The 21709-nt window shown below is 42.5% G+C and overlaps 1 protein-coding gene across 24 annotated transcripts in view; it reads left to right on the top strand.

The window, feature by feature from the left end:
- Nucleotides 1-21709, top strand: part of Kalrn (kalirin RhoGEF kinase) — a 606229-nt gene that overhangs the window by 276844 nt on the left and 307676 nt on the right. For all 24 annotated transcript variants that reach the window (XM_029470420.1, XM_029470427.1, XM_029470426.1 and 21 more), the window contains one exon: nucleotides 7587-7709. In XM_029470420.1, the coding sequence (XP_029326280.1) occupies nucleotides 7587-7709 (123 nt within the window). The remainder of the gene's footprint in view (nucleotides 1-7586; nucleotides 7710-21709) is intronic.

The raw sequence follows: 21709 nt of genomic DNA, 5'->3' as shown, positions 1-21709 counted from the left end.
AAAATGATCAGCAACAACAACAAAAGGTGACCAAAACATGATGGGTCTGGAAACTAACTTTTCCTACACAGGGAAAAATTAAAGTCTAAGAGCGAAAGACTCATACACCTTGTGCACACAATCAGATCTTAGAATACACATATGAAGAGTTGTCAGATTAGATTAGAAATGGACCAGTCTTATGATAAGAACATTGGGAAGAAAGTCAAACATCAAAGAAAAGATTAGTTCCATCTCTTTAGACTAAATTATCTATAAAAGGTACATTGTTCAGAGCTCAGGATACACCATCTGTAGGAGGAAATATGATTGGACATCTAATCCCTTCAGTTACTTTTTCCTATTTAATCTCCCAACCCCATGAGGTAGGTGGCAGTTTGGTCTCCATCCTTCTGAGAAGGAAATCGAGGCAGAGATAGGTTAAGTCAACTCACTTCTAATCCAACTCCTGATGGCAGATTAGCATCAAACCCAGGTCTACCTGACATTGGAGCTCATGCCGTTAGCTTACACTGCAGCACCATGGGGGGAGAGTGAGAATAAGACACACCCCAGCCTTAGGGTTTTTCATTTAGTGTGGAACATCACTGATTGAAAGAGCCCTGGGAGAGATTTTTCCTATGTTGGGTTCCTACGGGTAGCCTAAGACTGATCCTCAAACTAACTGTGCCACAAGAACAGTCATACTCACTCCCTGCAACCTTTCCTTGTGCCCCATCATTTAAGAATTCCTCTCTACACCTCTTTACATGTGATACAAGTTACCCTAGGACACCAGCTCCCAGTTCCCATTTTTCACAGCCTGTGATGTTAACTCAGCCTTGCTGGTTCCGTCCTTTGTAGCATATATTTGAATAAAACTCATTTGCCTGTGGCAGTAATTAGCACTTTAAATTTCTCACTTAAATTTTTAATGGTGATAATCCACTCATTCAGACATTTTCAAGTATAAAACACAAGAATTCTTTAGGCAGAATGAAATTCCAGCCAGAGTACCAGGAGGCTTAGCTGAGTGTGCCAAGGGAAGGAGGGCAGAATAGCTCTCTGACTGGAGGGAAGATAGGGACACACACACACACACACACACACACACACACACACACACACACACACACCTGTCTCTCTGTGCTTTCACATTATTGGGCATGCTCCACTCTTCTCCCCTCGGAAGAGGGAGGCAATGGGTGCCACTTCTCTCTGCATTTTCTTGGATGCCACAGGTCAGAGGCTAGTAGCTTCCATGTTCATACCCTTCTTCCTAGGATTTTCATGTTCCTCTTGTACCTTCTTCCTCTGGATCCCATTTCCATCCTACATCCACCCTGCCCTCTACACCCTCTTTCTGTGTGCCTTGCTTCTTGTTCCCACCACAACCATCTCCCATGGTGTTGCTGTGTGTGCATGTGTACATATGTGTTTGAGTGTGTGTATGTGTATGCATACATGTATATGTTTTTGAGTGTATGTGCATTCATGCAAGGGTGTGAGTTTTTGTGTTTGAATGTGTGTGCATGCTTGTGTGTGTGAGTGTGTGTGTGTGTGAGTGTGTGTGAGAGTGTGTGTGAGAGTGTGTGTGAGAGTGTATGTGTGTGTGTGTATGTGTGTGTGTTTGTGTGTGTATATGTATCAGTGAAAACTCCATCCTGACCGAAGAGTGATCCTCCAAAGATGATGACCTTGCAAGGCAGGCCCAGCACTTCCCCAGACTATTTAGGAAGCCTGTCAGAGTGAGGGAGATGATGAGAGGAGGAAGTCCCTTCGCAGGAGGCCACTGACCCCTTTAGACTACTTTAATGAACAGTTTACAATATCTGTAATGCCTTCAATTTATTTTTAGTTATGTTCATAAGTAGTGAATCCTTGGGCCTTAACATACTGATTCTAGAGCCCTGGGCACCAAGCTAAACAATTTGTGTTGTTACTAATGAAAGAATTCTGAGCAGAGAGGAAACAAAATCAGAGTGAATGTAGGTCTTCTGAACTTGGACGTAACTTAAGTGGGCTGAGGTCGAATAGGGACACATGTGCAGGGGATCATAGTAACGGAGTGTGGCAAGCTTGAGCAAGGGTGACTGAGCCCTGCCGGTCTGAGTCCATTCCTGTAAAAATACTACACAGTACTTAATGTCCATTTCTTTAATAGAAACAAAGGAGGTGTCGGGTGTACATATAGAATTAAAGTCATCTCAGTGGAGTGGGATGTTTTCTGAACACCCTTTGGAAGACAGTTTCATAATTTTTAATTCAGAATCTGGGAGTGAGTTGTGCTTATACTTAAAAGAATCCCAGATGATTTTGAAGCTCAGAGCCTCTGACAACAGTTTCAAGCCTTAAGAAGAAGGGGAGTCCATAGCAGAATGAGGAAAGTCTTTCAGAGAGGTGCCAAGTTCTAACTTCAGTCCTGCCTGGGGGGAAGCGGTGTGGGCTGGCTGAGATGTCAAGGCTCTGAAGGAAGATGACAGAGACTTGAGGTCTTCAGGCTCTCAGATGCTTTCCACATGGCATGGATCTGTCACAAGGAAGAACTGCAACTCTGAGGGGAAAGACAGAGACTGTGGACCTGCTAATGAGCATTAACTCTGCCCATCCAGAAAAAAATGATGGCCTCTCCCGCCATAGCAAGATGTTTATCTTCACCATGCTCATTCCAAAGAGGGAACAAAACACCAAAATGAGTTCCTGGTAATTGAAGTGATGCCTGCCTGCTCTCTAGTCACAAACTGATCGGTGCTTGTGGTTCTGGCCGATCCCCTCTGGAAACAGTGCTCAGTGTACTGTGGGAATAGGCAGGAGTAATGATTTGTAGACTCTGCCAGGTGCTCTTGTACATCGTGTGTACTTAACCCTCTAACAGCAAAGTGTGTCGCAGAAGCCTGCTGGTGCTGTCGCTTAAGAATGAGGACTTTCCCTGCTGGTGCCCAGGCACTTCAGAACAAGGGCTTTCTGAATTGATGGGGTAGGGAGTGAGGGCACTGGCACATACAGTTGGAAGGAAGGAACTCTTTGGTATTCTAGAAGCTTCAGATGTCCTGCTTGTTTTACCATGGGCCAATTTAGTATAAGAAATTAAAAAGCCTCTTTTAATAAGGTGATTTATCAAAGAAACCCAGATAAGGGAATCCCTGGGTTAGAATTCTGAATCCATATCTGACTGTAAAAGGTCCTTATCTCTTTCATGGTTTTTTTTTAACCTCTTATCATACAGGAAGTGCTAAAAACACGTTTCTTTTAGTTTACTTGATCATTTATTTAGCATTTGAGAACACAACAATGAACTAAAAAAGCCCTTGGCCACATGGCGTTCATACTGTGGGTGGAAATAAAACAGGGATCGAATCAAACAAATATGTGCGTATTGCAGAGCCATGGGAAGGATTGTGGGAGTAGAGAGCTGAATAGAAATGCCACAGGGGTGGGTTTAAGAAGAGGGTCCGGGTGTGTAGGAGAGGACTACAAAGTCCTTGATACCAAGATTACCTTCTATTGTTCAGTTGTGTTCCAGGTCACTGTTCAATGATGCTCAATAATTTCCTTCAAAGGGGTGCTCCCTCCTCCCTGGCTACTGGAAAGGACAGCCTCCTGCCTTGAAGAACATTTCATCTTGATTGTATGTTAGATAGTATAAACACAATTGGACAGAAAGAAAGGGGTGATTAAGAAACCATGCATAATTGGCTCTCAAATCTGGTTCAGGATGTGAGCATCTCTTAAGAAAAGGCTGTTCTGGGCAACCGCTTATTTTTGGTTGAAATGTCAGGGCAGGAGAATGGAGCAGGAGTTTTCCAAGTTGTTATTAGATTGTCTTGTTGTTGAAGTCCAGGCTACTCTAGTGACTGAACAAAATTAGGCTTGTCCAGAATTGGGTTGCTCAACAGAGAGGCAGAAGCCTTAGCTACAGAGGAATGGCAACCTATGGCCATAAATATCCATCACCCATCCCCTAAGCAGGGGGTACAGGCAAAGGTGCTGTGTGTTGGAAAAAGAAAGGATCGGGTTCAACGTGAAAATCCCATGTTTCTTTCATTCTCCTAGGAACTACCTGCCAAGTGGAATAGTGACAGGGATAGGGAAACACACAGAAGGAACTTCGAATGCAGACTGTGAGTGGTAGGAATGTAGAGGTGATAACATCTGACCCCATAAGTCTGTGCTGGAGAAATCAGTTTGAGTTCAATTCAATTGCACACAAACTAAGCAACCACTCACTGTTGCATGCTGGCCTGTGCTGTGCCCTGAAATTATGAGGCAGTTACAGTCCCGTGGGAGAGACAGGTTTGTGGGCCATAATTGTGGAGGGTTTTTTTTTTCTATGTGTATTTTTAAATTTTTGTTCATACAGAGTAATGGGTTGTATGGTGGTATTTTCATACCTATGTGGCCTTATACTTTGTTCCAATTAGTAATTGTGGTTCAAACAGAATCAAAGGGTGGGGTGTGGTAGTACACGCCTATAATTCCAGGACTTGGGAGATAGAGCAGAAAGATCCAAAATTCAAGGGCAACTTTCACTACATCTTGAACTTGGGGACAGCCTGGTGATGTAAGACATTGTCTCAAAATCAAACTCAAAGTCATAAACAGTCAGGAGCCACCTTCCCCAGGATTGGTTATCAAAAGATTGACAGTGATTTTTAAGTGTAGCTTAACATGTGACTAGGAGGGAGTCTGGGGAGGGAGAAGTGAGAGGACCACATAGACAACTTAAAGGAAGAAGTGAGATTCCAGAGAGCAGGGTGTGGAGAGGAGGTGGGCCTTCACTGGCAGTCACAGTTTGTGGTATTTGTGTATTGGGTTAACAGGGCACTCAAAACTATGCTGCACTGAAGATCCCTGTCAGCAATAGGGAACCCACTCCATTTAAGTCTGAGGTTCTGTTTCTAAAATGAACTTAGTGTTCCCTGTTTTCTTATTCTTTAATGGAGCCTCATACATTAACAATTTCATCATTTATTTTTAATTCTTAATATAAATTACATTTCTGAAACAAAAGACACAGCTTGCTACATCAGATTGACAAGTGTCTCTAGAGGGTATTTCCTTCTCACCTTCAGGGTTCCAACCATCTCTGTCACATGTGAACAAACCAGGGCGTCCATACGTGCAGAGAGAGATTCTAAGACGGCTGCGTCTCTGCTGGCCTGTCTCGATGTTTGCTTTTATCCAGTCACTGCCTCTCCCTCCTGCTCACCGTCAGGCTGTGCCCTTGGTGACTTGGCCTTACTGCTTTTTCCTCTGTCACCGCCACATTCAACCACCCAATCCTGGCAGTTGGTTTACCAAATCTAAGCCGGCATCAGTCTTGTGAGAATCTCTATGCTGGTCTCAGTTTCCCTGTGTCTCTCCTCTTGCTTCCCTCCAGTTGAGGTTCCGTAATCAGAACAGTAGCTGGTCCACAGGGATCTGATGATGTCTCTCCTTTTGCAACCTTTCAGTGGATGAATAGCAGAATGTTACTAGAACCTTCCACTCAGTTCACCAGAACTCACTGCGGTTTTGTTCAGATTTCTCTGACCTATTTCCTATTCTTCCTGCTTGAGCTAGGCCTGCATCTTTTAAAAGTTAAGTCTTGTAACAATAAGGTAAGTCCTATGGTTTCTTGGATCAAGAACAATCTCACTTCTTCAGAGACCTTTCCCAACTCCATCTAGACAGCAGTTGGCATGTGGTGATTTTCACCTCTGCAATTGATGGAGAGTTGTACGATTTAGTGACTGTCATTTGTTAGCCCATAGACTGAATGCCTAGAGTCAGGACCACTTGTGACTGTAGCCTCATTTCTACTGGATAGCTCTAGTACCTGCTTCTAGGGCACAGTAAAAATAGTCAATAATCATAGGAGCATATGATTATTCATGTTCCATTCTTCTCTGCCTGCTTTGTTTTGTTTTTTGGTGTTGTTTGTTTGTTTGTTTGATTGTTTGTTTTTGAGATAGGATTTCTCCGTGTAGCCCTGGCTATCCTAGAACTTGATTTGTAGACCAGGCTGGCTTTGAACTCACAGAGATCTGCCCGCCTCTGCCTCCTGAGTACTAGGATTAAAGGAGTGCACCACCATGCCGGTTTGATCAAGGACTCTTTAGATAAAAACAAAAGGCTATCTCCAATGCCAGAAATGTTTAAATACCAACTCAAAATAACTATCATCATGTATTTTAAATATAATCTGACAGATGAGAAAGACTTAATATGGGGGTACATACAAGGGATGCTTTGATGCCTATTTGTACTGCAATGGGATCCAGGGTTTGCCAGGGAGCCACTTCCTCTTCATTCATTGATATTCAAATTCTGGGGCCAGGCTCACTTAAACCAGCTCACCAGAAATGCAGTGGTATCCAGAATTCCAGAGCCGCATGTGAAACTTCAGTGTGCGGTGTAACTGTCAGTACTGCTAGGGTCTACTGAGAAGCCCATCAGCCTGCTGTATGTGCAGATGTGCCCACAAAGCTAAGTTACACTGAAGGCCGTGGATCTGAGTCGAGAGTTTGTGGTCTGCACACAGAGACACAGATGCTAATACTTTGCAAACTGCAGGCATTAAGTCATCTCAGTGGCTAAAGAAGTAACTCCTCAGAGACCGAGACATGTGCTGCCTCCCTTTCCCTTGGACACGTTCATATTTGTGAGGCTGGTTGTGAGATGTAAACGGTGCTTTTTAAAACTTTGGTTCCTTGTGTATTTCAAGGTGTCTGTGCACCTTCCCAAGCGTCCCCAAGCGTCCCTTAGGAGAAGTGTTTATTTCTTACTTTAACACCTCACTCCTCCCTCAACAGCCAGAGCCACTGCTGCTCTGAGCTTCAACACTAAGGAAAACGTCTTCGGCCTAAGTCTCTAGACTTTTAAGCCTGTGAGAATATGGAGCCTCTACTACAATCAGCAAGATAAATACTCTCAGCCTTAGGATGCAGAGACCTTGACTGATTAACTTGTTGGTTGGTTGGAGAGCGGTGGCAAGAAGGCACAGGGGGCCTATTATCCTCCTGATCGCATGTGTTGAGTACCCGGCTCGGGTGCAAGACTGAAGGGAACCTCCAGGGTGCGCTATATGACACAAGAGTGTGTGTGTGCAGATCCTGTGACTGGTACTACTGCTGTGACATTTTATGGTAGAGTGAGGGGCAAGTGGCCTAGTCCTACCTCACTGCTGTCTCCTGCCTAATTTCCTACCAATATAGCTGACTTTCCTTGATGGGGTGAAAGCCATGAGGATATTTGCCTGTGTGGCCTCGGTTGCTCATTTAGAAAAACGGACTGGTATGTGGGAAACCCTGAATTCAATCCCCAGCTCCAAAGTAATAACAGCAAGTACTAACAAATAAAATGATGGCATGACAAGGGCTCTAAAAAGAAAAAAAAAGGTAATGGGAAGCTGTTCTAGAGATTAAAATGACTGAGTTGGATTTAGTTCAGGGTAGAACTATCCCATTGCCAATGACTTGTGTTCACAGTGGATTAAGCATTTCTCTCTGCACTACTGATCTCATGGGCATGGGGGACAGTAAGTAGGATTCAAGCAGTTGTACATGGTGCCACATGACTTTCCTCCTCCTGAGAAGTCATTGTTTCTGCCTTCCTTCTCTGGCCAGGTGCTGGACTGGATTGAAAACCATGGCGAGGCCTTTCTCAGCAAACACACTGGGGTTGGCAAGTCCTTGCATCGAGCACGTGCACTACAGAAGAGGCATGATGACTTTGAAGAAGTGGCACAGGTAAGATACTGTGTGTGTGTGTGCGTGTGTGTGTGTGTGTGTGTGTGTAGTCAAGTAAGGCTTTGATGTTGGATGCAAACATATTGGGTTGATAGTTAATATCTGCTGGTCTGTCTTTCTGGCCTAATATAAAAAGGCCTTCTCTTCCCTTGGGTGCCACTGTGTAGACAGCCTAGCTCAAGGTCTTAGAGAATGTTCCTACCACTATGGTCTAAAACCTGTCTTGTCCACAAGGTGGTGCTGGCAGGAAGTTAATGTCCTTAGATCCATCATTAGCCCAAGGTTCCTGCTTTTCACTATCATTGCTGATAAGTGGGAGCTAAAAACTACCCCAGCCCTGCTTGCAAAGCTGTGCACCATCCAAGACCTGAAGGAAGAGATGGCGCCTGATTGTCAGCCATGTACCTACAGGGTGGATATGCCCGGAGAATGTTCTTAGAATCACTGCCATCTTTAATTTAAAATGTACTCAATATTCAGTCTACTCAATATTTAGCTGAGCACACACATTTAAAAAGAGCACTGTTTTCTAATTTGGGCAACAATATAGTTTGAGTTGCTGGTTATTAATCTCTAGAACCTTACACTGTAATATTTGTCTATTGGGATATTTTCCAAGTAGATCCTGAAAACCTTCATCTTGAAGATGAAGTATCGCTGCACAGCTGTTTTGGTTTGTTCATTTGTTTGTTTGTTTGTTTGTTTGTAGTTGCAGTGGAAAATAAAACTCTTTAAGAATAGGGTTAGGAAGGATGTACAAATGGGCATTAGGAGTCTGTGTGTTAAAGTGTGAGGATAACAAGGCTATATCTTGTCACATCAGAGCTTTATCCAGCGCTTGCTGTGATTCCACCTGCAGACAGCCTTCAATGTAGATGCTGCCCTGAGCATTGTGCAGAGCCTGAGCCTTTATCTTGGAAGGCAAGCAGTGCCCTGTAGATTCAAAAAGAGGACCCGCCAAGAACCAGATGCGGACAGAGGAGCGATGGAGTATCACTGTGTCTCTAGGAGACCTTCCAAATTGGGGGGAGGGGGACAGAAATGACCATGGTCATACAAGAGACAGAAAGCCCTGTTCAAACTTATCTGAACTCAGGCAATGTGAGTGGTGGGAAAAGCCACACATGACAACCTAGGCATGGTGACAGGGATATAAAACCATGCACCACTGTGGAAAACTATGCCAATTCCTCAAAAAATTTCAAGTATCCTTACACCAAGATACTCCCAAGAGGATTGAAATAAGGGTATCTGTACCTCATATTTCCCAAAGCGCTATTCCCAATAGCTCAAAGGTGGGGGCAGCACACATATCACATTCATCAGAGGATGGACAAATGAGCAAATGTGATATATACATACAATAAATTATCCTTCAACTTTAAAAGGGGAGGAAATGCTAGTACATGATAGAGTGTTGATGAACCTTGAAGTCTTATACTAAGGAAAGTAGACCAGTCACAGTAGGACACATATCAGATGGTTCCACCCTTACCTAGAGAGCCTGATGTAGCCAAGTTCATAGAGACAGAAGAGAAAGGTGGTTGTCATGGAGTAGGAAAGAGGGACGTTACTGTGTCACAAAGTTTTGAGTTTGCAGAGTGAGTTCCTATGAATTGTAGTTATGACGGTTGCATAGAGCTTACACTTACAATTGGGAAAATGGTTTTATGTTGTATTAGTTTATCATGTTTTTAAATATAATATTTTGGTCCTTTGAGAATTTTGTCCATACAGTGTAGTTTGGTTATATTCACCCCCTACTTCTCCCAGATCCTCTCTCTACCCTCTATTGACTCTTGACTTTGTGTCTTTTGTTAAAAAATGAAAATAAAACTTACTGAGTCCAATGTACTGCACATGCATACATGGGTATAGGGACATCCGCTGGACCATGCTCTACCTACCAGGCCACACCTTTAAGGAACACTTGACTCCTTTCTACAGAAACCATGAGCTGCAAGAGATGAGGGCTCCTGAGCCACTCTCACCGTGGTTTAACACATTTTTTTTAAAATCTTCCTAGTCATATGAATATGATCTGTAGGACAAACTGCTCTTGATCAACATTGTGTGGACACAGGTTCTGTAAGGGCTCTGATAAACAGGATACAGCCCCAATTAAAATATCTTAGCTATTGGATGTTCTTGGTATCCCGTTAGTCTATTAGGACACAAGGATGGAAGAGACCATGTACAACCATCTACAACAGTGGCTTTCAACCTTCCTAATGCTGTAAACCTTTAGTATAGTTCCTCACATTATGGTGACCCCAAACCACAAAATTATTTCATTGCCACTTCATACATGTAATCTTGCTACTGTTATGAGTCATAATATAAATATCTGATAGGCAAGATATCTGATATGCAACTCCCCAGAGGGTCGTGACCAACAGTTTGAAAACTACTGCTCTACAAAGAGTGGAGCTGTTATACCTGGAGTGGTCTCTCAGAGCAGAGCCATCCCATAGCTTTACTCTTCCTGTTCTTTGGGCTGTCTTGTAGTCCAGACCCTCATTTTTCTGGGAGCATGTCATTAAAGCTACCCTCAGCCACAACCAGCTCAGCTTTCCTTGATGTCTTCTCATTGTCTATAGTAGGCTGTGGACTCAAAGGCATTTGCAGTCTTGGTTTGTAGGCCACAAGGGGGACCGTTGGCTTTTGTGTGTTGTTACATTCGAGTAAGTCAGTGTCTACCACAACTCCACTTCTTCTGACTCCTCCAGCAATGCCTGATGTTCCTTACATGTGAAACAATGCATTCTATGTATCAGCAGAGGCCACTAGCTTAAATTCATACTAAAGAATGGTTTGAGCTATAGATAGATAGTCAGCTTTGTTTTATAGAAGACAACATGGAGACTCAGAAAGCTCTTTAATGTGGCCACATCATCTTGCTTCTCGGGAGCTCTGCTGAAATTATCCAGGTGTATCAAGCTCCAGAAACAGCTTTGTATCCTTGTTCCATCTTTATTGTATATGGGAGTTGGATATAAAATTCATTTCTCAGTGCCCATTGGCGTACACAGTATGCATGACCAAAACAAAGAATGGGGAGGGGGAGGGTGCAGCAGTACCATCCTGTTGGGCAGCTGTTGCAGTTTTTCTCTGAAATAATTCATATTTCTGTACATGAGCTTTTGGTTAGACTATTAAAAAAAAGAAACAGAAGATAGTTCTAACTTCCAAATGTCTCAGGAGCATGTCCTCTATAAAGAACAAGGGGGACAAAAGGGAACTACCTAAGCAAGTGTCATGAGGCCTTGTGAACAAGCCAGTAAAGGTGGACTTTGTAGTCTAAAAATCAATCAAACCTCTTTCTTTGTCCCATCCCCCACTCTGAACTATCTAGGCTGCTTAGCCTTCTTTACTTGACAGTTTATGTAAGAAAATCAGACAACAAGAAGAGCAAATGCACTGTCAGTGGCTACCTGCCTGAGACAGACTTTGCTCGATGGAACGTGATTACTAGGAGATGTGCACAGAGCAATCCCAGCAGGAGAAGTTTAGTCTTTGGCTTTTGCTTCTGGCCTGAGTTGGGTGAGGACTATTGGAAGGAAGTATCAAAAAGTGTAAACCTCTTTTTTGAAAATATAGAATCTCTCTTATGCAACCAAGACTGGTCTGGAACTTTCTAGCAGTCCAGGCTAGCCTCAAACTTGTCCTCTGTTTAAGTCTCCTGAGTGCTAGGATTATACGTGTATATCAACACAGAAAATTCTTGGATAATGATAGAGAGCCATGACAGAAAGCTTCAGCCCTCGCTCCATGTTGTTCGCTGTTGCTGTGGTAAGGATGGTAAAGAAGGGAGTCACATATGTTGTAGACCGGCAAACCACGGGTCACCTATAAGCAGTGGCCTAGAGAGTCCGTCATTATTTAACCTCACCTTTTTAAGAGGCTCTGACATGAGAGGCAAGCCTTAGCATTCATTCTCTGTATCCAGGAGTTTGGGGTTTTCCTTTAGTTGTTTTACTACATCTGTTGTCCCCAGAAGTTTGGTTTTCTGAGGGGAAGAGCAAGCACTTAAGCGAAGGAAATGACTAACGCTGAAGAGAGGTTGAAGGGCTGGAAAACCCCTGAATAAATGCATCTTCAATCTGGGATGGTGGAGGTATCTGTGATTAGGTAAAGACGGTTAAGGCAACTCTTTCCGCCAGCTGTAAACAATATGAAGAACCAATGTGGTGATTGATTATTGAGTATTGAATGTCCAACTTCCATGCCTAATAACTCTTGAATATATCTTAAAGATATTCAACTCATTTGGAGGAATTAAAGGTTTTAGGAGCCTTCATCTCGTCCTGCAGATGGCAGTGTTTGAATTAGCTGCCTAGTGGCTAAGCCACAGGAAATGCAGCAGTCCCTAGGGCCTTCGAGAGTGATGGGGACAGGAGATACTCAATGTGCAGGTAGTGAGGGCCTAGGCAGGGAAAGCCCAGGGAATCTGTGTCCATAGACTCTATGTACTCCTTTGCTCTTATGCAGTACAAGACACCCTGGCTCTGGTGGGAATACTCCCTGATCCTGCTAAAAACTCACAAAACCTCAACCTGAGTTATCTGTTTACTCACCAAATGACCCAGCCTAGCATAAAGCAGGTTTAAGAGACATTTATATTCTTGATGCATATTGTCATTGGGATGACAAACAAATATAAGGCGAGACGTTGTCCTTAGCAGCATGATTGTGAGGGGAAAGATGTGCCTGCATCTTGCCACTTAACAGACTGGAGTATATAGCTCTTCTGTATTGTTCTGACATACTGTCTTGTGGTAGGCAAGTGCTCAAATGCCCACAGCTTAGAGGGCAGCTGCACTTCCCTGTGAGTGCTCTGCTTTATGGTCTCATTATGTAAAAGACCAGATTTTCTATAAGCTTACATAGCCCCAAGTTAGAAGCATTTACATTTGAAGAGATGTTAGCAAAAGTCTCAATATACCAAATCACACTTGAGCAGCTAAGCACAGTTACGTAGCATTGGTGTAGTATTTTGGAAAGAATGGACAACTTAAAAAATTACACAATGAAGTGATTCAGTTAATAAATCTCCATTTACTGGTTTTACTATATGATACTCTATATTTTTTTTAATCTCAAACATGAACAGAGTACATTTAAAAATCCATTTTTTTCATTTGGGATGAAATAAAGTGTATGGAAGTGGAAGGACTCTAGTGGGTCAGCATGTCTATAATGACCAGATAGTCAAAGGTGTCATCAGTGAACTTGTAGTACTAAAGGCAAATAAGCCAGGGTTGTGCATGGAGATTATAAGACTGTGCCCTCAAAATACCCATGAAAGGAGTTACAGAGACAAAGTTTGGAGCTAAGACAAAAGGATGGACTATCCAGAGACTGCCCCACCCAGGGATCCATCCCATAATCAGCCACCAAACCCAGACACTATTGCATATGCCAGCAAGATTTTGCTGAAGGGACCCTGATATAGCTGTCTCCTATAAGGCTATGCCAGTGCCTGGCAAATACAGAAGTGAATGCTCACAGTCATCTATAGGATGGAACACAGGGCCCCCAATGTAGGAGCTAGAGAAAGTACCCAAGGAACTGAAGGGTCTGCAACCCTATAGGTGGAACAACAATATGAACTAACCAGTACCCCCAGAGCTCGTGTCTCTAGTTGCATATGTAGCAGAAGATGGCCTAGTCGGCCATCATTGGGAAGAGAGGCCCCTTGGTATTGCAAACTTTATATGTCCCAGTACAGGGGAACGCCAGGGCCAAGAAATGGGAGTGGGTGGGTAGGGGAGCAGGACTGTGGGGGAGGATATAGGGAACTTTTGGGATAGCATTTGAAATGTAAATAAAGAAAATATCTAATAAAAAAATTTGTAAACAAACAAAAAGAAAGAAAGAAGCTGGAAGCTGACGACCAGTTTCATTAATATGTGTGCACCATCAAGACTCGGTGTTAAACATTGAGACATACAGTTCCTATATTCTAATGAAAACATAACAAGCATATTTTAACCCTCTTCAAAGTTTACTCTTAAGAGAGAAAAAATTACTCACCTCTTTGGAATTGTCAAAGAGAACTGTGGGTGAAAGCTAGGCCTAGCATTACTTCATCTGGTGATCAAGTAAACATGGCTGCCTGGGTGACACAGGGAGGGACCTTTGGAGTCAGTTACATCTTCTCTTCAGCCTGAGATGTTGACCATTTATAGCAGCTGCAAATGAAAGCAGGTGGCAGAGGAGGGAGAGCCTAAATAGATACCCTTTCACACTCCGGCTCCTTTGCAAGGATGAAAGGGTTTTAGGCAGATGAAAATTTTCCTGAAGAAGAAAGCCAAGAAAATGCTTAGAAACTAATGTCATGAAGTTGGCGAGTGGAAGGATGTGAAGAGAAGAGGGGCTGTCTTGCCCTTTGGATTTTGTGTGACATTTCGGATGGATTCAGGATGTTTCCTCTGTGGACACCAGGCAAAAGTTATGAGCTTGAGCTAATGGAGAGAGGAACTTGTGATGACCACTCTTAGGGGAAAGATGTTTTATGTATGGGTTAACACTCAACCAAGAGTTCTGAAGGTCATTTTTGTTTATCTTTCATGTCAATAATTGAGGTGGGAGCCTCCATTGGATATACTATGAAAAGCTCACCATGCTTTGTTATCAAACCTGTGGGCCAGCCCCCTCTGTTCTACTTCCTGCACATTCGGAACACATTCCTGTTGTGTTCCTTTGACAAATGGAAAGGCTCTGGAGCACTGGGGGTTTTATCTCTCTTTCCATGTGATGTAGTGACTGGCAAAGAGAGGAGGCTTTTGGCTGTCTGTGTGACAAGTGTTTTAGAAAGTCTCAGCGCTGGATCTACAGAGTGAGCGTGGTGCACTCCTGGAGAGGAGTAGAGCACTCCCTGTGAAGATTGGAGAGGCAGCCAATTGGAAGAGAACCCTGCTGATCTGGGTTTCCAGAAGGGTTTAAATGAATTTGAGGTGGAAGGGGAAAATAATACCAGAAAATACCAGAAATGCCTCAGGCCCCACACAGGTAGTATAGAGAAAGAAAAACAAACAAACAAAAAACCAAACACCAAACAAAGCCCCTTCACATTGTATAAACTAGCATATGCCTTATGCAACAAGCAGCACATTTAAGCTTTTGACACAGGAAGGCAAATGCATCAAATTTCCATGTGGCCTTGGTGAATCAGACTCTTAACTAGTAACTGGAGAGTCTTGGTTTAAAAAATAATAACAATAATTCTAAGAGTAAGATTATATCCCTGAGGGTATATCAGGGAGTTCCATGCATTCCATGTCTTAATAAAATCTATAGCCTGAGGGTAGTAAGAAATATGAAGAAATAATGTGAAAACATAAGGTATACATACACACAAGCCATAGACTGCCCACACAAGCTATAGACTTCCCATACAAGCCATAGACTGCTCATACAAGCCCTGAACTGCCCACACAAGCCATAGACTGCCCACATAAGCCATAGACTGCTCACACAAGCCATAGACTGCTTCCTCAGATGGAGACAGTGGAAGTGCTGTTGTAGTTCTGGAGGGAACTATGGTATTTTCCAGCTTTTCCTGGAAATTTTGTAATATGGTTCTAACACACACATACATATATGAACATGTGTGTGTGCACATACACATATGCCAGTTAAGTTGTGAAGAGCAAAGGATTCTACATAGTAGAAAGTAAATAACTATGTATTGCTTTGAAAGCTCAGACACTGTATGAAGTCTCAACCCCCAGAAACTTGACCTTTAGGTACATGCGTTTAGACTTTATTCTTGGAGGACAGAAGCATGGTAAATGCTTTTGAAAGATATAAACTAAAATAGAATCTTTACATCAGAAGCAAGTTTCTTTCTGTACTCTGACTGCTTGGATCACATATAAGCATATTATACCTACTTATGAAAATTGTACTTTTAAAAGATATTGATAAAACATAATGCAGGTGTTGGAAAGCTGCCAGGATTATGAAGTTAAAGTAATTGTATACATCCATTTTTGAGTACATAATGTTGTTATCATTTGAATATGAAAGGTCTCCCATTAGGCTTATGTATTTAAGCTTAGGTGAGCTGGTCGCACTATTTGAGGTGGAACCTAGCTAGAGGAGGTCACTTGTTCCCAATTCCTTAAATCTGTTTGGGTTTGACTTGGTTTTGTCCTTCCTGTTTTTGTTACTCTGGTTCCTGGCCACTACAAGGTGAATGTCCTCCACCACATCCCTCCACCATGATGCTTTGCCCAAGCTCACAGACCAAACCTTCTGAAGCCACGAGCCAAGGACGTGTGTCCTCACTCAGTTGAGGTTTTCGTTACTCTAGTTCTGTGGATTTTCTCAGCATCTTGGTTGTAATGTCTCCCTTTTCTTCTCTGATTTTGTTCGTCTGAGTCCCCTATCTGATTCTATCTTCGCTAATTCGGTTAAAGGTTTGTCAATCTTGTTAATATTGTCAAAGAGCTGACTTTTGCTTTCATTGATTCCTTGTGTTGTTTGGTTTGTTTCCTGCTTTGTTTTGTTTTGATTTCACTATTTTCAGCCTTGGTTTTGATTATCTCTTCCCATCTACTCTTTTGGGGTCATGTTTCTTCTTGTTTTGCAATGTCTTCAGGTCCAACATTAAGATAGTGATATGAAATCATGCCAGGGATTTTTGGGGAGTTGTTTTTATGTAGACACTTAGTGCTATAAATTTTCCTCTTGGGACTGCCTTCATTGTGTCTTATAAATTCTGACATACTATATTTGTTGAGACTTGCTTTGTGTTCTAGCACCTGGTCGATCTTAAGGAAAGTTCCATTAGCTAAGAAGAAAGCATACTTTTCTGTTGAGTGTTTATATGTTTTGCTTGTTTGTTTGAGACTAGGTCGTAAGCACTGGGTAGCTCTGGCTAATATGGACCTGAGGTCCTCCTGCCTCTCCTCTTGAGTCCTGGGATTAAAGGTATACGCCATTATGCCCATCAGAAAGTGTATTCTTTAATGTTTATATGGAAGGTTCTGTAAATGTCTGTTAGATCTATTTGATTTTTGATAGCATATAGCACCAGAGTTTCTATGTTTGGTTTTTGTCTGGATAACCATGTCTATTATGAGGACGCCTATCTGTGAGAGCATGGCCTATTGAAATCATGCACTAACGCTGTGTGGGGGCCAGTTTATGGTGTTAGATTAGGTAGTATTTCTTTTATGAAATTGAGTGCCCCTGTCCTTAGTGTGTAAATATTTAGAATTATAATGTCCTGTGGATGGGTCTTTCCTTTAATGAATAAGAAATCTCTTTTCCAGGCTTTTCTGATTAGCTTTGGCTTGAGTTCTTTTTTATAGGATATTAGAATAATTATGCTTGCTTGGTTCTAGTCAAATTGCTTAGAATACATTTTCCCCACCCATTTACCCTATGGTGATGACTGTCATTGACAGTGAGATGATTCTTGGAGGCAGCAAGAGGCTCAGCCCTGTTTTCTTACCCAGTATCTTAGTCTGCATCTTTCTATTGAGGCTATTAATATTGAGAATTATTGCTGAACAAGGTTTATTAATCAGTTAGTGATGAACAATGTATATTAATTCCTGTTATTTTGTTGTAATTCCTGGTAATATTGTTTTCATAGGTACCTTTCAATTTACTATTCTAGAATTATTTATTTATTCCTTGTGCCCTCTTTTGTTTGCCTGGTGTGCAGTGAGGACTTTGAGGCCTCAATCTGACAAAAGTGTTCTCTCTCTTCTGTAGAACTGGCTTTGTGAACGTAAATTCCTTAAATCTGTTTGGGTTTGGCTTGGTTTTTTATGTGCACTGGTGTTTTGTCTATGAGAGGATGCAAATCCCCCGGAACTGGAGTCGCAGACAGGTGTGAGCTGTTACGCAGGTGCTGGAAACTGAACCTGGATCCTCTAGAACAGCCAGTGCTCTTCACCGCTGAGTCATCTTTCCAACTCCCCTTAAATCTATTTTTATCACAAAATGTTTTTCTCTATCTTAATAGTTTTGCCAGGTATAATTTTTATCTATGTTGGCATATGGTTCTGGAGAGCCAAGGTGGGTAGGATGGCTGGCAGAATCCACAGAGCAGACTAGCCCTGAGGGTTCTTACCTAGGGTACTGGATTGTAGAGCCTCCTCTATTTTTATTTTAATTCTAACTCAACTGTACATTTCAAATCTGAGGTAAAGAGGTGAGTTAGCTCAAGGTGACAGGGGTTGTCTGACTGTCTTCCAGCCTTCTCTGTCTGTTCTCAGGATCATCTGAAGCCTGTAACCCAGAGACAGCCAGCTCTGACCTCTGCTGGAGCTTAATCTGTTTAATAATGGGATTGGAAAGTGTCTACCCTGAGCCTTTATCTCTATGTTTTAGCAGAAAATAGACTATCTGTGTGGCCCAGTACCTCCATTCCATACTTGGCATTTGAACTTTGCACCCTATTATAGTCACATAATTTTTCTGAGCTTCCCTGTGTTCCCCTCAGAAATAATAGTGATATCCTAAAGAGTGATAGGAGTTTTAAAAATAAAAATAAATTTTATTTATTTAAGAATAAAAATAAATGAAGAGTATTCAATGAAGAGTTTGGTTTATAGAAGACACTCAAAAATGCTGGCCTCCATGGTCCCTCTGGCATGGCTTGTGACTGGTGTTAGACTACATCTAGACTTAGTCAATTCTAGGCTAAATTACAATGCTATGCTATCATCTCTCAAGATAGCTTGGGAGGAGACCTAGTGGTATATGCTTGTAATAGCTACTACTCGTGAATATGAAGCAAGAAAAGTACAAGCTTAAGGCCAGTCTGAACTAATCAATAAAACTCTATCTCAATATAAAAAAATTAAAAAGAAAAAGAAATGAAGGACAGGGTGTGGTTCAATGGAAGATTGCTTACATGCTATGCTCTAAGCTTTATGTTAAATCCTAAGAACAATCAATGAATAAATAACAAAATAAATTCATGAGATGGTCTGCTTAACTATGTTGACTGGATTTAAGAGTTATCTGCCCTTTGAGATGGCCAAGTGCCAAGGAAAGGTCAGCAACAGATCCTGGCAATCATTGTTTCTTTGTTTATTGATTGATTGATTGATTGATTGATTTAATGTATGTGAGTACACTGTAGCTCTCTTCAGACATACCAGAAGAGGGCATTGGATCCCATTACAGATGGTTGTGGGTCGTGTGGTTGTTGGAAATTAAACTCAGGATCTCTAGAAGATCAGTCAATGCTCTTAACCACTGAACCGTCTCTCCAGAGATACTGGCAATCGTGGTCAGAGGGTTACCCATTATAGAAGAAGTGATTGCCCAGTGTGACCATCCTTCAAGGGGTGCCAAGTAAGTGTAACCGCTAGATTTCATAGCACAGTGATTGAATTTGCCTTGCCCAGTAAGAGACATGTATAGGAGGACTAGTTCTGCTCTGAGGAGTACCAGCAGACACTGGAAAGGAAGTCTCAGGAAGGCAGTCCTGGAGAACTTCTTCCTCTGCCAATGTTGATTCTGAAGGTAAGCTGTTCCTTCCAATAGCTTCCAGTGATTAATTCCAGCACAGCTTAGCTTGCTCAGATGAAGAGAAACAGGGTCAACTTCCTCTTGCTCCTTATGTTTCTGTGTCGGCAGAACAGGCCTCTGGAGTGGGGCTGGTGAGTGAAGCCAGTGTTTGTCTAAGCTGAGGCTAAGAGGAAGCTAGTGGTAAATGTGCACACAAGGAAATCTATACAGACCCCACAGCAAGGGAAATACATACAGACCCCACAGCAAGGGGACATACATACAGACCCCACAGCAAGGGGACATACATACAGACCCCACAGCAAGGGGACATACATACAGANCACAGCAAGGGGACATACATACAGACCCCACAGCAAGGGGACATACATACAGACCCCACAGCAAGGGGACATACATACAGACCCCACAGCAAGGGAAATACATACGGACCCCACAGCAAGGGGACGTACATACAGACACCACAGCACAGCAATTATCCCCCTTTAAGAGACTTCAAACCTGCTCTGTAAAGACAAGCGTGCAAGAATAAGTGAGAACTGCCCATGACTGAAGCATACTTTTATGAGGAAAAATCCCATCTGATCCTTGAAGCAGCGCTTACAGAGTCAGTGTTAGTATGTTCCTGTTTTTTTTCCAGCTGAGGAGTTGGGCTTCGTATAGAAAGCAGGATCTGAACCCAACAGCTGACTCAACCCACGCTTCCAGTCCGCATCCATTTGGAGGAAACCGAGAGAACTAGGCTGACTCAAGCCTTCTTTTGACTGTTTTTCTAAAGGAAGTTTCTATGTTATTTTTATTTATATTTTATTTTTAATTATGAAGCTACATATTTTCAATATAGAAAACTCAGAGAAGCAAAAAGGAACAAAAACAATCCACCCACTCAGTTGTCTAACTGTCTCACAGTTGCTAATACTTGCTGTTTATTCTCCCAAGTATTTCTCAGTTTTGTGTATGGGTATATTTTCTGCTAAGCTTTTCTAATGAGATAGCCATGATAATGAATACATGGTTTTCCCCTTTGTTTTTTTTTTCTTAAATATTTATTTATTTTATTTATATGAATACACTGTAGCTGTCTTCAGACACACCAGAAGAGACATCAGATCTCATTACAGATGCTTGTGAGCCACCATGTGGTTGCTGGGAATTGAACTCAGGACCTCTGGAAGAGCAGTCAGTGCTCTCAACCGCTGAGCCATCTCACCAGCCCCCTCCCTTTATTGACAACATCTTTCATATAAAGACTTTTTTATTCTTTTCCAGCTTCTAGTAACTTAATGTTACTAAATCCAATTATAATTGTTAGGTTATAAAGAAAAGCAAAATAAGCTTTGGAAACTAAAAACCTGTTTTGAGCCAATCACGAAGAATCTTTTCTGCCAAGCCAGACATAGTGATGCATACCTGTGATCTCAGTACCTGGTGGAGGCAGGAGGATGAGGAGCTCAAGGCTATCCTCTGCTATGTATTACGTTGGGGGCAGCCTGGGCTACATGAGACCCTACTTCAAGAAAGCAAACACAAATAACAACAAATCCTTACCCAAGAGAAAACAGCAGAGAGTGACAATTCCCTCCCAAGCCCTTGCATGTTCCTCACTGCAGGTGTGCACGTCAGAGGTCTGCAAACACTCTCAGTCTGTAAATCTGCCTGGGGTGGGGACTGCAGTGGAGATGGGGAGGGTTTGTAAGCAGTGAGGTCTGGAGCCCCTTCCTTCCTCCTAGTCACTGTCTTCCTCCTCCTCTTCTTCCTCCCTCTCTTTATCACTTTCTTTCTACCTCTGTTATTTTATAAACAAAAAGCCCAGCCATTCAATTTTACCAATGAAAACTGAGGAGCAGATGCTGGGATGAAAACTCGCTAACTCAAAAGAGCACCCAGCTGACCTTCCTCTTCCTCTTCCTCTTCCTCTTCCTCTTCCTCTTCCTCTTCCTCTTCCTCTGATGCCCCAGAAAGGAAAAGTTCTTTCTCCTCCACTGTCTTAAATACCTTCCAACTAATGCCCCTCCTTTCTGTTTACTTCTGTTCACTCCCTGGTTGCCTGCTCCACCACTTGACCTAGGGTTGACTTTATTTAGCTCTTGGATTAAAGCTTGTGTCCTAAGGGCTGAGCCACACCACAACAAGGTTTTCCCAGTTCATAATCATGGGGTTCACAATGTGATCAGATATCCTGCGACATACCTCTTCCCTTTGTCCCTTCCCTCCGTGCTTCTTCCATCTGATGTGTGGTTTCAGTCAGATGGGCAGTGTTTTCCACAATCCTGAGACCTCCAGGATTCAGGAACTTCCTATGTGAGACACTCAGGGAAAGGAATAAATCAGAGGGCCAGGGCTAAAGGGTAAGGACATTTGAGAATTGGGGCGGGGGTGGATGGGGCACCCAGAGCAGGCAGAAAAGCAGTACAAAAACTCTTAGTGAAATGGTTCTTGTCAGTGTTATACAAGCCCCAGACTGCATCACCAAGCACAACAACCCAGCCGGCAGATCC

Source organism: Mus caroli, chromosome 16 (assembly GCF_900094665.2).
Source record: "Mus caroli chromosome 16, CAROLI_EIJ_v1.1, whole genome shotgun sequence".
NCBI classification, from domain to species: Eukaryota; Metazoa; Chordata; class Mammalia; order Rodentia; family Muridae; genus Mus; species Mus caroli.
This window is presented reverse-complemented; position numbering and strand designations above follow the sequence as displayed.